At 48.5% G+C, this 15,772-nt stretch overlaps 1 protein-coding gene across 1 annotated transcript in view; it reads right to left on the bottom strand.

The window, feature by feature from the left end:
* The window catches only part of LOC144168778 (lysosomal Pro-X carboxypeptidase-like), a 209,815-nt gene extending 196,774 nt beyond the window's left edge, over positions 1-13,041 (bottom strand). The window contains exon 1 of the mRNA XM_077697743.1: positions 12,839-13,041. Within this exon, the coding sequence (XP_077553869.1) occupies positions 12,839-12,964 (126 nt within the window). The 5' untranslated portion in view covers positions 12,965-13,041. The remainder of the gene's footprint in view (positions 1-12,838) is intronic.
* Positions 13,042-15,772: the final 2,731 nt, after the last annotated feature.

Raw genomic sequence — 15,772 nt, 5'->3', positions numbered from 1 at the left:
CCCCCATACTGAATTAATACTTACTGGATATTTCAATCTCACTATTGACGGGACAAACTTTACAACTACTAGAAATACCGCCAACAGCAAGCTGTTAATCAATGTAATGTTTTTTTTAATTTGCGATAGTATGCCCGTTGGCACAAATACTATGCTACAAGTATACGTTGACTCCCGTTTCGCGAACAAACGCAAGGAGTGGTGGGGTCCCCATATCCACCGATGGAGGTCAGATGGTCTGCCAGGGTGGAGGCCTGTGCCTCGAAGGTGTCGTGTTCTGGCCGCTTGCAATGAAGGGCACGTCCACAGCAAATGTTCTGTGTTAGCATCTTCGGCAGGAGCCGTGCAAAAGGGGCAGTTCTGGTCGAACGGGGCGTGGTAGCGTGGTGGCCACCCCCGGGTAACAGCGGGAGAGAGGGCTACACCAATACGAAGTCTTCGCAGCAACACCTCCTCCCAGCGAGCGAGTCGGCTAGGGAGGTCCGTTCCACACGGTGTAATTAGAGCTCGTGTGGCGTGGCGAAGATGTTCTTTCCTTTGTAAAAACTGTCCTGGGGTATCTAATGTCAGTAAAGGCAATGGTCGTGGAACAAATGCAGTGTGGGAGGCACCATCCGCCGCAATGTGAGCGGGAAGCGTATTTCGCCGGACCCACGAGAGCCGCAGAGGGCAGGGGTACGTATCCAGCATGTCATGAATGTCCCTCGAGATAGCCGAGTTGTTATTCACTCGACGTAAATCACGTATGGCCGCCGTTGAGTCTGTATAAATTTGTAAAGTAGTACCTCTAGGGGCTTGATGAAGACCAGGAGTTAGTGCTTGCAAGCCGTCCCGGATGGCCGTAAGCTCAACCAGCATAGACGGCAGGGTGCGGTGTGTTTCGTAGAAGCACGTTTGACAGGCCTCTGGGTGGGAAGGACATTGTAGTGTTGTCGTCACCACGTAGTCCTTGGCCCCAGCGTCCACAAATGCCTGCACCACCTGGGGTTGAGACTCAGCCGCCAGTTCTTGTGCGACCGCGAAAAGCTTATCAGTATGGCCGTTGCATCGATTGTGAAGTCGCGTTAGTGGCCTGTTGTCGGTCACCTGGTGGTATAGCCAAGGTGGCCTGGTAACGATGCAGGCTGGAGATGTGGGTAGTGAACGACCCATGAAATTTCCTAAGGCCGCTGCCTCAGCAACACAGGTGAGTTTATGCATGCGGGCGGACCGACGCTGATGGACAAGCTCATCCAAGGTGTTAACTTGAGCTTCAGCCTGAAGAGCAGGGATCGGTGTTATCCTAGGGAGGCAGGTAATTGCACGCATTGCGGCTCGGTTAATTGCCTCAAGTCGAGCCCACTCCGCCTAATTCAGGTGTTGGAATTGTGCCTGGTAAACAAGCCGAGGCTGGAGTACAGACCGCACCAATAGACGGGCCATTTTGGAACAGGAGCCACCAGACTTCTGTGAGATGCGTCGGATGAGGTGGAGCATCTGTCCCGCTTTTTGGCGAGCTGAGCGTATCCACATAGACGCTGACCCAGACGCATACATTTCTAATCCAAGCACGCGAAGTGAGGTGGCAGTGCGTACTGGTCGCCCGCAGAGTTGCAATGCGATTGGAGACATCGCCAGTCGGTGACGGCCCCAAGCACTGGCCACAGGCAGAATAGCTGTCTTTTCGACGGAAAGTGTCAGTCCAGCATATTCGCACCATTTCTGCGTGTCAGACAAGGCTTGTTGGAGGCACGCGGTTTGCCGAGTCAGGTCTGAGTGTACAGTCCACACTGTGACGCCATCCGCGTACATCAGAAAGTGCATGTCAGGCATAGAGCCGAGATGCCAGGCCAGCGGTAACATAATAACATTAAAAAGGAAGGGCGAGATTACCGATCCCTGAGGCACTCCGCGGACAGGCGTAAAGTGACCGTAACTCGTCCCACCAATGCGAACCGAAAAGGATAGGTTTGCTCCTTCCTCACAATATAATGTTTAATTTTTGATTGTCTCATGTTGGTCGAGGTACCAACCCGTATTGAAGGAAATACTTGCTCCATACTAGACCTAGCTTTTCTTTCTGATAACCTATCCGGTAAAGCCACTCAAGAAGATGGAATATCTGACCACAAAATGTTAATCATAACTTTTAACCGTGAATGCTTAAATCCCTAACCCGATGGCACAAATCCATGGGTAGCCGTGAAAGGCTACACCAGAGCTAATTATGTTTGTGTTATTGATTACCTCGACACAGCACTAGAGATTTTTTCTCTAAAGGAATGTGAGGGTATTAATCTTTGAATCTTTGAATCTTTATTCGACATCAGACTTGTTACAGATGTCCAGAGCACAGACAAAAAGCCTCAAAGGATTGGGCTTGACGAGGGTCTGTGCCCCTTCGTCGGATGTTTGTTTATAGTCAAACAAACAAGGATGCTTAGCAGCGGGAGTAGCACAGAACTTATAAATTATTGTGGAATGGTATGTGGATTCAAGTGAAAAAAATAATTTCGTACTGTGAACAAAATTTATCCCAACGAAACTAAAACGCACACAAAGATAAACACCATGGATCAAACGCCATGTTATTCAACTTAAAAGAAGGGTACAGAGAATGCGCAAAAACAAGAAGAACCCAGTCATTTCAAAGAAACTTGCGTCTCATCTTAAAGGGACACTGAAGTGTTTTGTAAACAATGTGGGATTACGAGCGCAAATTGTAGTCCGGATTCCCTAGGCCCTGTTTCGACCACACTGAGCACGTTTACGCGAATTATTTAGTAGAAAAATCAATTCGAAAATGTTGTCCTCCTCTCTGCATTCTCGCCCATTTTCTGTGGCGTTTTCGTGTGACGTCAGCAGGAGAGGAGCCGGCAATTGGCTGCGCTACTGCACGGCTCGCCGACCTTCCGCGACCGAGTCAGTCGGCCCAACGTTTAGTCCGCCGGCCGCCGACGGGTCGTCGCAATTCGCTCGATCAGGTGAAACTAAGCCACAACACGTTTGGGAATGGAAGAATGTGCCTTTCTTTACTTCGTTAGTTTGTACACTGTATCTAGCTCCAAGTCAAGGTCGCTTCACACAACCGCTGCACAAGCGCACATGCGCCGCTTCGCTGACTGGTACGCCAGTAGGAAAATATAAGGCCTCTTGAAGGGGGAGAAGAGTCAGCGAAGTCAATAAAGGTACTAAGGAAATAAAATCAACTGATATTTTTACCGTACAGCGTAAACCTAGGGTGCGGGAAGCACTTTTTTGCGCTGGGCGTACAAGCACAGCGGTCAGCAGCACGACTACGCTTCTTCGAACGCTTTTCCGTCTACGAAATGCAATTCCTAGACGTGAGCTATTGTGGAAACTCGGGGGACGCTTATTGCACGAGCGCAATACAACAAATAGCCTCCTAAGCTGCTTGAAATACTAAAACTAAATAAAAGTGTAAACTGGTTATACATTATATACCTTATATTTCAAATGTCAGGCAGCCCCCGCGCGTGGCCTAGTGGTTTGGAGCGTTAGGTATGTCACCGCAAGTGTTTTGCCAGTCGCAAGTTCGAATCCTCGTGGGTTCATGCTTTTTTTTTTATAAGTTAACTTTTTCGTTTTTCGCCGATGTTTTCTATACGGCGTTCATCTTTTTTTTTTTTTTTTGCCGCAACGTTCATTGCTCCACGAACTAGTCCACAGAACTCGCGCAGGCTGGCACTGGCGCGCTAGCGAGTTCTCGTTGGCGTGCTGTTGCCATAAGCACCGACTGCTTGCGGGAAGCGGGCACAGGCCAGAATCAACAGACCCTTGGCCTGGTGCGAACACGCTTTTTACGATACAGGCATGAGTGAGGAAAGTTCCAAATATGGGGGAAAATCGCATGTATTTGAGCGTCTGCGGGGACGCGGAGGGCGTTCATGCACTGCGTAGGCCTCAGCTAGTGAATGCTACGATTCCAAGCCGTCCTGGGAGGCTTATCTTATGCGTTTTACAGCCGACAACATGGCAGAAGCGCGGTACTACGATTACTGGGATATTGAGAATGCCCATCTAACGACGCCATCGGATGTCAAACACGTTGTTTTACAGAACCGAAACCGAAACTTGTTTGATTGCTAACCTTGGGTATCGTCCAATCACGGTGGCCCCTCTTCCTAACGTCACAGCTTAGTTTGTGCGGCCGCCGCAAACCGCGCATGGCAGTTTTTCTTCTTTCGCGCTTTGTAAAATAATTACCGATTTGTCAACCGGATAAACGATGAAAAGTGTACTAATTTGAGCCAGTCTACGCAGTGCAAGCAAAAACGGGAGCTTGACAAATTCACTTCAGTGTCCCTTTAAGGCTAAAATTAGAAGTGCAAGACAAGCTTTTTTTCCCATACTTTATCTCACTTCATGATGCATCAGCCACAAAAATTTTACCGTTACTTGGCACGGCCTGAAAACCCAACAACCGAAGTAGAAATTGAGGGTACTATTGTAAATGTGTTGTGTTGTGTTGTGCTGTGTTGTGTTGTGTTTTATGGCACATAAGCAACTAAGGCTATCATGCGCCAAACAAAAGGTTTGGTGTTTTTGTTGATAATAACCAATTGTTTTTTTTTTTGTTATAGCTTGTTTAGAAGTGTAGCTTCTTTTAAAAAACTAAAGCCAGAGGAAATTTTAACAACAGCATCCTCTCCTAGGAGTAGGCTGGGGTGAAATGGAATTTGCTCACTGTAGAACAGCTTAAAATGTTTTTTTCCATCAAGGCCTCTAATTTCGCACATGAGAATAAGATGTGATTTACTGTAAGTTCCTGGTCACAATCTTCACATCTCGGTTTGTCTTGTTTCATAAGAAGACATCTATGTGGAGATGTGTGTGTCCAATGCGGAGACGATATAAAATCACTTCTTTGAGGCTCTCTTCATGTCTGCTTGATTCCCACTCTGCTATCGTGGGTTTAACTAGGTGGAGTTTAATGGCGGTTTCCTTATCCCATGAGGACTGCCAAGTTTCTCTCAGTTTACTCCGTATAAATTTCATGCAGTCGCTGTGAAGAATCTGTACTTTCTCTATTGTTTCGTTACCTGCCTGTGCAGCAACCGCATCGGCTCTCTCATTTCCCTTCATCCCAACATGGCTAGGGACCCTGCACAACTTTATTTCCTGTCCTTGTGTTGTGACTGTTACTAAATTGTGTATTATGTCTCCTATTAGAGGTTGAGCTGCATTTGTGTAATGTACTGCTTGGAGTGCGCTTAGAGAGTCTTTATATATAATAGTGTGTTTAATTTTATTCTTCATTATCGTTTCTACTGCCAGAGCAATGGCACAACATTCCGCTGTGTAAACGGAAGGACATTGGTGAACCCTGATCACATTTTCCCACTTCCCTTGCACTACTGCACTCCCGATAGCATGGTGTTTTGGAACCGTCTGTGTAAAATTAGGTGCAGTCTTTGTATTTTTCGTTTAGTGCCGAAAATTTCAGTGAAATATGTTCTCGCGGTGTCTGCTTTTTTCGAAGGCGTGTTAGTGTAAAGTCACATGTTGTAGGAAAAAAATACCAAGGGGGTAGTTGGTTCTGTTTGTGGGCAATTTGAGGTACTGTGTCCAGTATACTGAGTTCTTGGCGTCTCTCTTCAGACCGAAGAAGCAATGGTCTGACAGCTTGTGGTTTATTTTTAAACAGTGTCCTAGACGGGCATTTTTAACTATGGGATAGCACAGATGTTTCGGCAGTGAACGGATCTTTGGTATGTATGAGCATGTCAGCATTGTTCTTCTGTGTGTGAGTGGTGGTTCATTTGTTTCGACGCAGAGGCTGTTTATGGGTGTTGTTCTATACGCCCCCGACGAGAGACGTAAACCTAAACTGTGAACTGGGTCCATCCGTTTCAAGTAGGACTGTCTCGCGGAGAGAATTCCCATTTTCTGCGGGAAATTCTCACGGCTGCCGTGAGATTAAACGCAGCCAAGATTTTATATGCGGTCAGACTAAGAACAATTATTACTCTTCCTCCAGAAGAACAATGGCTAACTGTTCAACGAGGGCCGCCGACGCGACAGCGTCGCTCGGAATGGCTTTCAAGCTCAAGACGAATTATGTGTTCACGACGGCGTTCCAACGGGGCAAGTTGCCTTCAACCGGCCGGGGCGCTAGTGGGGGAGGTGGAATTTGAGGAGACCGAGGCTACATTCTACGAGGCAGTGGCGGCGGCTTTTGGGCGTTTGTACACCTAATCGTGCTGATGCTGGTTCTCCGCAACCATCTGATAACGGCGCTACAGCCGCTGTCGGCCGACTGCGCAACCTGTGAAAGTGGTATCGGTGGTGACCAGGGGAGTAACCATTATAAAAGAGAGTCGGAGTTGGTGACGAGGAGCCACGGAGCGGTGCCGAGTAAATCGGCTCCACCAGAATAGAAACTGTGTGTGTGTGTGTGGGGGGGGGGGGGGGGATGATGAGAAATATTTGGCGTCGCAGTTAATTTCTTGGATGTCTGACGTGAGGTTGCTGAAACACATCTTCTAAAGATTGATGCGTGTTTCATCAAAATGCTTTATTAATAGCTCATCACACCTTATTGGGGCATAAGCAAATTATTATTAAAATAGCGACGTATTGCCGGCCGACTCATCGCGCTTACCTTGTTTCGCATTGACTGGTCTGTCTGTATTGTTTGGAGAACGCTTTGAACGTGACCAAAGGGCGTCTTTTTTTAATGGCCGTCCTTACTTTCTTTTTCTTATATCTAAGGTTAGTTATGGAACCTTGGGGTTGCGTTTTTTATGGCTATTGTTTTCTGGGAGGTACTTTTTCGAGAACAGGTTGTGTCAACAAAACACATGTGAGCGGTACAAATTGCGGCATTACGTAAAAATTTGGTCCAATCAAAGCCGGCCACAAGTTTCTAAATTTAGCTATGTCAAGGATGTTTGAGCAGCGAATATTAGGGCGTGATTTACATGAAACTGGAAACGCAAGATGACAGCCTACAATATATTGATCGGCCAGTTTACACTTGACTACTGATGAAACGGTTGTAGTCAATATAGCTCTTAGAAATACAGTCGAGGCACGATTGCACAGATTTGCTTCCGGTATATTCTTCTCACGTATAGGCAGTAATGGTTGTACTGACTCCCAATTTTCTAATGTTTTTATGTACTCTTTTTTTGCGAGAGATTGCCCTAAAGCAAAAGAAAAAGTTTTCATGTGTACAACACTGCACGCTGCACACGTAAAGCGCGAAAATCCTAGAAGAGACCGGTGCTGGGGCCCCCATAGCCACCGCTTGAGACCTGGGGTTCTCCCAGGATGGAGCCCTGGGCCTCGGCGGTGGTACGTTTGGCCGTCGCTAAGACCTGGGCCAGTCCACAGCAAGTGTTAAACGGCAGCTTCTGACGCAGGAAGCAGACAGAAGGGCCAAGTGTCTGCAAATGGCGCGTGATAACGGGCAGGCCAAGCGTGGGCAGCTGCTGGGGATAACGCCACCTCAACCGGCAGCCCCCGCAGTACAACCCCCTCCCAACGAGCGAGCCCACTGGGGAGGTAAGTTCCACGCGTGGCGTGACGGGGGGTTCCCCTTTTCCCAAGCAGTTCTTCTACGGTAGATACTGGAAGTAGTGGCAGTGGCAGTGGGAGGTCTCTGTGGCGGGCGCGATCCCCCGCTGTGTGGGCAGGAAGCATGTCCCAGCGAATCCACAAAACGTGGACAGGGCACGGATAAGTGTCCATAATCTCGGGAATACATGAGACCAGGCTTGTGCAACGCGCAACGCGACGGAAATTCCGAATCGCTGCCGTTGAGTTCCAACTTGTCCCCACTAGTCAATGTCGATGCAAGCGCTTCCTGACCATCCCGAATTGCAGCAAGTTCTGCTAGCAGGCTTGGTATTCGCACGGAGTGCCTCGTACGCGCCGCATTGGTTTAGGGCAGTGTAAGAGGGACACCTCAAGGCCGTGTTGACGAAGCAGTCGTATGCCTCGGCGTCCACAAAAGCCGCGTGTCAGGCGCCCAGTCAGGGACATCAAGACGGCATCTGGAGGCTGGTGAAGGCCCGTGGTACGGAGGTGTAGCCTTGTCAGAGGCTTGTTGGCCGTCACTTTTTGGTACAGCCAGGACGTCCTCTCGGTGTAAAAGGCTGGCATCGTATCCGGCGGATGACCCATGTACGCGGCGTGAACTTCTGCGGCGTGAGCGTGAGCCTCTGGAACCAGTCCACGTTTCAACAGGCGTGCGGAACGACGCTGATGAATGAGTTCATCAAGCGTGTTTAGCTTGGCTTCTGCTTGGAGCTGTGGAATTGGTTATAGCCTCCAGCCGGTCCCAGTTCCCTTGCGCCATGTCCTGGAACTGTACCCGGTACACGAGCCTTGGCGGCTGCAGGACGGAGAACACTAGGAGACGGGCAATCGTCCAGCAGGCCCCGCAAGACTTCTGGGAGATGCGGCGAACAAGGTGGAGCATTTGTCCGGCTTTCCATCGAGAAGATCGGAGCCACTGAGCCGCTGAACCTGAAGCCGATATCTCCAATTCAGAACCCGAAGGTGTCCAACAATGGGAATGGCGGGGCATTCAGCTGCAGTGCGAACGGAGATAACGCAAGGGAGCGACGACCTTAAGCGTTCGCGACAGGAAGCGCAGCAGTCTTCTCTCAATAGGGTGAGGCCCGCATGCTCCACCATTTCTGGCAGTCTGATGAGGCTTGCTGGAGGCACTCTGCTTGTCTGGACAGGTCTGGACCAACTGTACATACAGTAATGTCATCCGCGTACATTAGGAAATACAAGCCTTGGATAGTGGAAAAGGGCCAAGCTTGCAATACAATGTTAAAAGCAGCGGAGACAGACACAGCCTTGTGGTACGCGGTGGACTCGAGCAAACGAGCCAGGCTTCCGCCATTGATGCGTTACAAAAAGACTGTACGGTGTTAAAGAAAATGTCTGGACAACATAGGACCTGTAATATTGCAGCGTGACTGACGTTGTCACACGCCTTGCATATGTCCATGCATATGTTCTTGCATACGCCTTGCACAGGCCTCACATGGCGAGAATGGCCTCCCACAAAAACCATAAACGACAGGTATTCCAAGCCATGTTCAGTGCCAGGATGAGGCCTGAATCCGATTTGCGCCGGGCGATACCAATGCAAAGTGTCAATCCACCAGCGAAGACGTGTGGCAAGTATCCGCTCTAACAGCGTGCACAGGGTGGATGTCAAAGCGATTGGCCGCAAGTTGCGAAGTTCCTGCGGTGCTTTCTCGGGCTTTGGGATCGGAACAATAGCCGCCCACAGCCAGGATTCAGAGAGTTGACAAGATGGCCACACCAGATTGAAGGTGTCCAAAAGAATCGTGAGAGCTAGGTTGTGAATATTTTTGTATACTTCGTATGGAATTCCGTCGGGACCCGGAGCAGTCCACCGTTTAGCTCGATCGACCGCGGCCTAAAATTCGGCCATTGTGAAGGGTAACTGAATTCCAGAAATGGTCAGCTGCCGGTACGCCCACATTGCTCGGAAGAAGGAACGGAATCGGCATTTCCACTGGAACACAAAGGCAGGAAACAAGGTGCAGGCAACGTCGAGAGCGAATTGTGCCGGCTCGCTCTCTGCTGCTTCCGGAGGGCGACTGCCCTATTCCATGGTGCCAAAGGTGCGCCAGACAGACGCCGTAGAAGATGACGGACTGCGAGAAGTGCACCAGTCAAGCCAGTGCTGCCTGGACTGTATTTTCTCGTGCCGTCTAGCAGCAGCGGTAAGGCGGTGATACTGCAGCCTGGCAGGTATCGACGTACAGTCCCGGGTGGCAATTACTTCAGCTTGCTTGCGTTTGGCCCAGAGCTGCAGGAGCCGGAGATCAGGCCTTGAGCGGGTCTCCTCCACCCACGTATGCTGGCAGGCATCCGCAAGAACACGGCGAAGCAGATCGGTGGGGTCTGGGATGGTCGCTGAAATGGAAGCGTTGAGGATAGATTCCGGAGTTAAGGGGTCGCCTTACTCACCTTCTGTTTTTTACACACTTGCAAACAACTGGCACATTGACGGCAGTAGCGTTTCAATATTCATGTCCCCAAGCAGGCAAAGTATCGTATTTGGCTTTGGTTTTTTTCGGTTTACGGCAAAAATTACGTCAGCCAGCAGACTGGCACGCAACACAGCTTCCCTGGTATAAGTGTTCCTTGTAGCTCGTGAGCACCTGTTCTACTCACGTGGCATTGCGCTGAAGGCACGCATTAATCTACAACTGCTGTGTTTCCAAGTCATAGCTCCCTGAATACTTTTAATCAAATTGCTCCTTAAAGCTGCCGATTTCTGGCCAATTCCTGAAGTGTGTATGTACAACAACAAATGCAAATTTTGTTCTACGCACGCGACGTGCGTAGGTTGCCCAGTTGTCCAGTCAGTACATTGATGTAATGGGATGCCAGGGAATATTTTTGTGACGATGTCCGTTAGCTAATCGAGGCGCTGAAAGATGAGCGTTGCCTACCGGAGCGGGTGAATGAACTGGAGCGTGTGGCCATAACGCTAAGTTTTAGACCTGACACACTAGCACGATATGTTCTAGTGTTGCTCCCGGGGTGTTTATTTTTGTGATGCCGTGTTTGGTATGTTTTGACCCAAACCAGCAATATTGTCATGTTTCAAGGGCACCCCCCGAGAGGGGATGCATCAAGACCCAAAAAAGGGAAAAAAGAACAAAGAAACGCCAATTTGAACGGCGCCAGGAGCGCACCAATGAGGGGACGCTAGTGCCTAAACCCCGAGGCATCATGGTCAAAGATGGCAGCGCGCTGATCAGCCAATTAGAGAACGCCGCGCAGGAGACCAGTGGCGTGAGGACCATATATGGACATGAAAAGGCAAGGAACCATAGAAAATGAGCCGCGTTCAAGCCCAGAGGGGTTGAAAGCCGGGTGCACAAGGAGCACGGAGAGGCAAGAAACCGAGAGGCAAGAAACGAGAGGCCAGAAACCAGGAGGCGGTAGGAGCACATGACTTTCAAGGAACGAGCCAGGGAGACGTGGCCAGGCAACCGACTACGACTACCAAGCCTGGGCGGGAGCGGGCCGACTTCGCATCGGCTGCGGCATCCTAGGCGCACCACGAACCTATGTCTTCGTGGCCCCAGTGGCTGCGGTCGGGCTCCTGCGGACAACGTCCACGCTCCGTCGACCTTCACTTCGACGGCCCCGAGAGGCTACGTTCGTGCCGAGCCTATCTGGGACGCCCAGCGGTAGCAGGTTACCGGGGGTAGCCACCGACGAAACTTCAGGACGCGCGGAGCCCACGCCGTCCAAGGAAAGGCCGCACGCATCGAACGCCGGTACCGAAGCGAGACGAGGACGGCTACCACCGAGTCGCGGTCACGCATGGGTGCGACACGTCAGCGCCGACGATAGCGGGGTAGGCCAGTCCAATAGGGACGCAGCTATAGGACACAACTAGGAGGTTGTGGTGGTAGACAGACCACTTAGGGCGTGATGAAACGAGCTGATTTGAACTAGAGAGTTGTGTAGAACTTTATTGTGGAGACGTTTGGGCTTTGCCTGGAACTGTATTTTGGGATTTTTAGTATGGGGTTGAATGGTTAGCGGGTTTTGTGCAATTTTCTTGAGTGGTTTGCTTTAAGGTTTGCCAAGTGTGCATTAAATGTACGTTTTGCTAAACATGTCAACGGCATTCCTGCATCTCTCTGAGCTGGTGAAGACAACCTCACCATCCGTTCACGCGACAAATGTAATAAGGAGTAGCACAGCTGGTTGGGACCCGCACTGCTACTGTACATACCCGGGTTCGAATCTCATCGGTTCCTACGTGTTTTTATTTACGCTTCCCAGCAGTGCTTATATTCTTGACCATACAACTACATCAACTGCTTTTTGTTGAAAGTTAGCGCTTGTCCCGTCCACTCCTCATCCTGTGTTTTTATTTAGCGCTTGTTTTCCGTCTGACGATGAACCAACACGCCCAAACCTTTTCCCTTCTGCACAACAACAAAGGCACGTGGAATGGCCACTTGAAGGTTTCAGGTTATCAAAATTTCCTCATACCTTTTGCGTAAATTATGAGTCACCTTTCTGTCTTGTGCTAAAAAGCTTCACTGCTGATCCACCTTCACGCAGCGGAATGGCCGAATGTTTCGGTTTCGTGTTCAACATAGACACGAAATGGCTCAGGGAGTCCTTTATTGACAGCTCTCGCCCGCAGAGGTTTGTTGTGAGCCGGTAACGTGATTTCTTTACATTCGAACTCAATCAATACCCGTTGAGTGAGAGAGCAGCGAAGAAGTCTCCGATTGGCGCCTGCTCCGTATCCTATGCCAGCAGGGGTGTGTCGGCCAACCTCGCCGGGCTGCTTAACGTTAATCCAAACAAGGTCGGCCGTACATGCCCCCAGAGGTGCACCCGGAAGTGTCCGTTTCGCGAGGATTATCGGCGTGTCCTCAGAGGAACGCACACCCACCTCTCCCAGCGGCGCAGAGGGGGCAAGCGCGCTAGGCCCTCATGCGCCCTCGTGCAGCAGCGCCGGTAGTGTGGGCCTGTAGCAAAAGGTGCTGTCCACGCCAGAACGCGGGGGAAAAATCGAAAATTTTACTCGCCCCGAATGAGCACTCGGCGGCGCTCAAATGGGCATTAGTGCTACGCTTTGGCATTAAGCATTTCCACAAGTTCTTTAATGTAGCCGAGATTTATTTCTCTATTCACATTTAGTTAGAGTTCAGCGCACTAACGGAATATATGCCGTTTGGGTTCATGTTCAGTTTCGCAAAAGTAACCTCCGAGCTCCCAATTTTCTGTTTCGGTTAGGTGCGGGTTCAACAGGCAGATAGGGAGCCCTCTTGAGGCTTCCGCAAGAAGAGGTGGCACTAACCTTCGTGCTGAATTTGTATTCCTTGTACGACGTGTCGACTGCAGCTTCGATGTTGCTGGGTAGCGTCAGCACCAGAATCAGCAGGAAATGCATGGCAGCAGGTGCTTGGTTCCGCCTAAAACTCATCTTTCCTTTCCCACTGACGCGCGCGTGTCGCCGCACAAAAATCTTGTCTCCGTGCTGGCCTCCGCGCGCTAAAGAGGCCTCCCTTATCGCGCCATGATAAGGAAGCCTGCAGTTCGAACGTATTTGTTCCTATTGTCAATGCCGGATAACAGCCCGCAACTTGATAGTGGCGAAGGAAAAACCGCAGCGGAATTTTCTGTTGTGCACAAAAATGTTCCTAGAAGTCATGTCTCGGAAAATGAACGTGTACAAAATTTTTATGGGGACAGTACACAGACACATCCGATTTGCAGAGAAAGTTCGGAAGCCTTCAGTGAGCTTCTCGACCACCCACCGTGTTTTATAATCCTGGCTTTCTCGCCATCAGCCCCAAAAGCGAGCCTTTGCTCCAGGGAATGCAACACACCTGCTTAAAGGGAGAGACAACTGATTTCTGTCAAGTATATATTCTCTATCCCAAATGAAAGGCCATCACTTAAAGTACCTTGACGAGAAACGGTTTTGCTGATAACGCCCTATAACTTTTTAAATCGAATTTTTTGATCTACGAGCCGTATGTGTCCCTCCCAAAACTAATGCTGGCAACCATGACATAGAGTAGCTGGGAAACATACTTTTGTCTGTATGCGAAATAAAAAACAATATTTAAAAACTTGTTCCCAGCTAAAAAGTTTGAATCGCAGGCTTTCCTGTTCCTTTATGTTTTTTTTTTTAATGCAACAGTCTATTTTGCACGAATGCGCCACCTGTTGGGATAGACGATAGGTAGAATCTGGCTTCACGTTGTGGAGGCGGGAAGTTCGAGTCTCCCCGGGCGCGACGTTTTTTTTTTTTTTTTTTAAGCTGCCGTTGGCGTATTTGGAAACTGAAATCAAATATTTTGGCAGATTAAACGCCTCTGCCTCAGGCAGAATCGTCAAAGCTTCTTCACTGGGTCTGTTTACTGAACGCTGCCGTTGATTCTGGGCATGGAGGCTCAGTTAGCCACACTGAGAGCAACCCAACGGCGGCGGGTGGCGTGTCTAAAAAAATTTCAAAATAATGCTAAAAAATACATATACAATTTAAGTTTGTACAAATACTTGTGTTAAAAGGTTTCCAATACGTAAATAAACATTTAGGCAGTTACAGTAGCTGCTAGGTTTGCAGGTCACGTGACAGGGACACATATTGTAGTTTCGACACTACGAACCGCCACCCTTCCGTTTTCAGGAAGTTTGCTGCCAAATTAAAATTATTTCCGCCAGTTTGTTTATAAATTGCTTGTGGTTACCGGGCTATATAAAACGCTGGCTGTGATATGAGCTAGAGAACATATACGCGACAAAAATCGGTTGTCTGTCCCTTTAAGGAAAGCTACGGCTGGTGGTTTATTAGGTGTCATTGCCAATTTAGTCAATAGTGCATAACGAAGTCTGGTCCGCAGTAAGCTCGCTAGCGTTACGATTTTCAATGCGCAGGATGCTGAATTCTTTATAATATTGTGGTTTGGCGGTTAGGCGCGCGTAGTTGGAAGGGAGGAGGCGTTACATACATACATACATACATACATACATACATACATACATACATACATACATACATACATACATACATACATACATACATACATACATACATAGAACTTTATTTCACTATAAATTTTACTGTACATTTCGTGCCCGTAGAAGCGCAAATCGCTTGTGGGCGTGCGCGTCTGCGGGCACGAAATGTACAGTAAAATTTATCGTGAAATAAAATTCTATGTATGTATGTATGTATGTATGTATGTATGTATGTATGTATGTATGTATGTATGTAACGCCTCCTCCCTTCCAACTACGCGCGCCTAACCGCCAACCGCAATATTATAAACAATTCAGCATCCTGCGCATTGGAAATAGTAACGCTAGCGAGCTTAGGATGCTCGCTCAGGGGTAACAATAGAAGAGGCAACTGTTTTGCCAAAGACAAAACAAAAACGAAAACACCATATACACATAACTATAACAAGATGCATATTCGCACTCATGAAAGTTCACAAAATCTCCAATTTCTGAAGTTCACAACCTGTTGATAAGATTTACAGAATATAAACGAATGAGGCAGTAAAAACTAATGAAACAAATAAAACTACTGAATGGACAGAAGGAGCTGTTCGAAATAGATCACACTGCTTCTACCGGCTAACACACTGTCAACGACACTTCATTACTTTACATAATTTAACCAATGTTTAATTTGAGATTTCGCCTTATTAATTCAGCTTAGCCTTTCTATGTCCTCGGGCAACTGATTGAAATAAAAAGGAACGTAGTATTCTCGGCACCGTTTGCCATAGTTGGTATATATTCTAGGCAATTCGTAACGGTCTGTTTTGCGTAGAACCTTAGGATTTTTTACTACTTTTTTATTTCGAGTACAAAAGAAATTTCGCAAAACTACTACTTGATTGTACAGATCCACAAAAGAATCCACACCGGCAATGTACGTTTTTACCCCTTTGTTCAATGTTTCGAGGTCAGTACCATATAATATGTTACTAGATATTCGATCCAATAACTTTCCGATTCTGTGTATTCTGGTGTGTGTGCAGGAATGATAGACTGAAATTCCATATAGCAGAATAGACTGCCCTCGGGCCTTAAAAACCAGCCGGCGCAGGTTGAGAGCGGAACTAAATTTTAGTTTATATAATAGGGCGGACACGGTTCTGAGGCGTTTGATAGTGTATTCAACGTGAAGCACCCAGGACATGTGCTCGTCGAAATGAAGACCCAGGTAATTCACTGTGGATGAAAGCTGTAGCGGGAAGCATGAACAGTCTTT

The sequence above is a fragment of the Haemaphysalis longicornis genome, unplaced genomic scaffold (genome assembly GCF_048455015.1).
Source record: "Haemaphysalis longicornis isolate Haplotype H1 unplaced genomic scaffold, Haemaphysalis longicornis Haplotype H1 scaffold_2, whole genome shotgun sequence".
Lineage (NCBI taxonomy): Eukaryota > Metazoa > Arthropoda > Arachnida > Ixodida > Ixodidae > Haemaphysalis > Haemaphysalis longicornis.
Note: the sequence above shows the minus strand (reverse complement) of the source record. Positions and strands in the feature narration are given on the sequence as shown.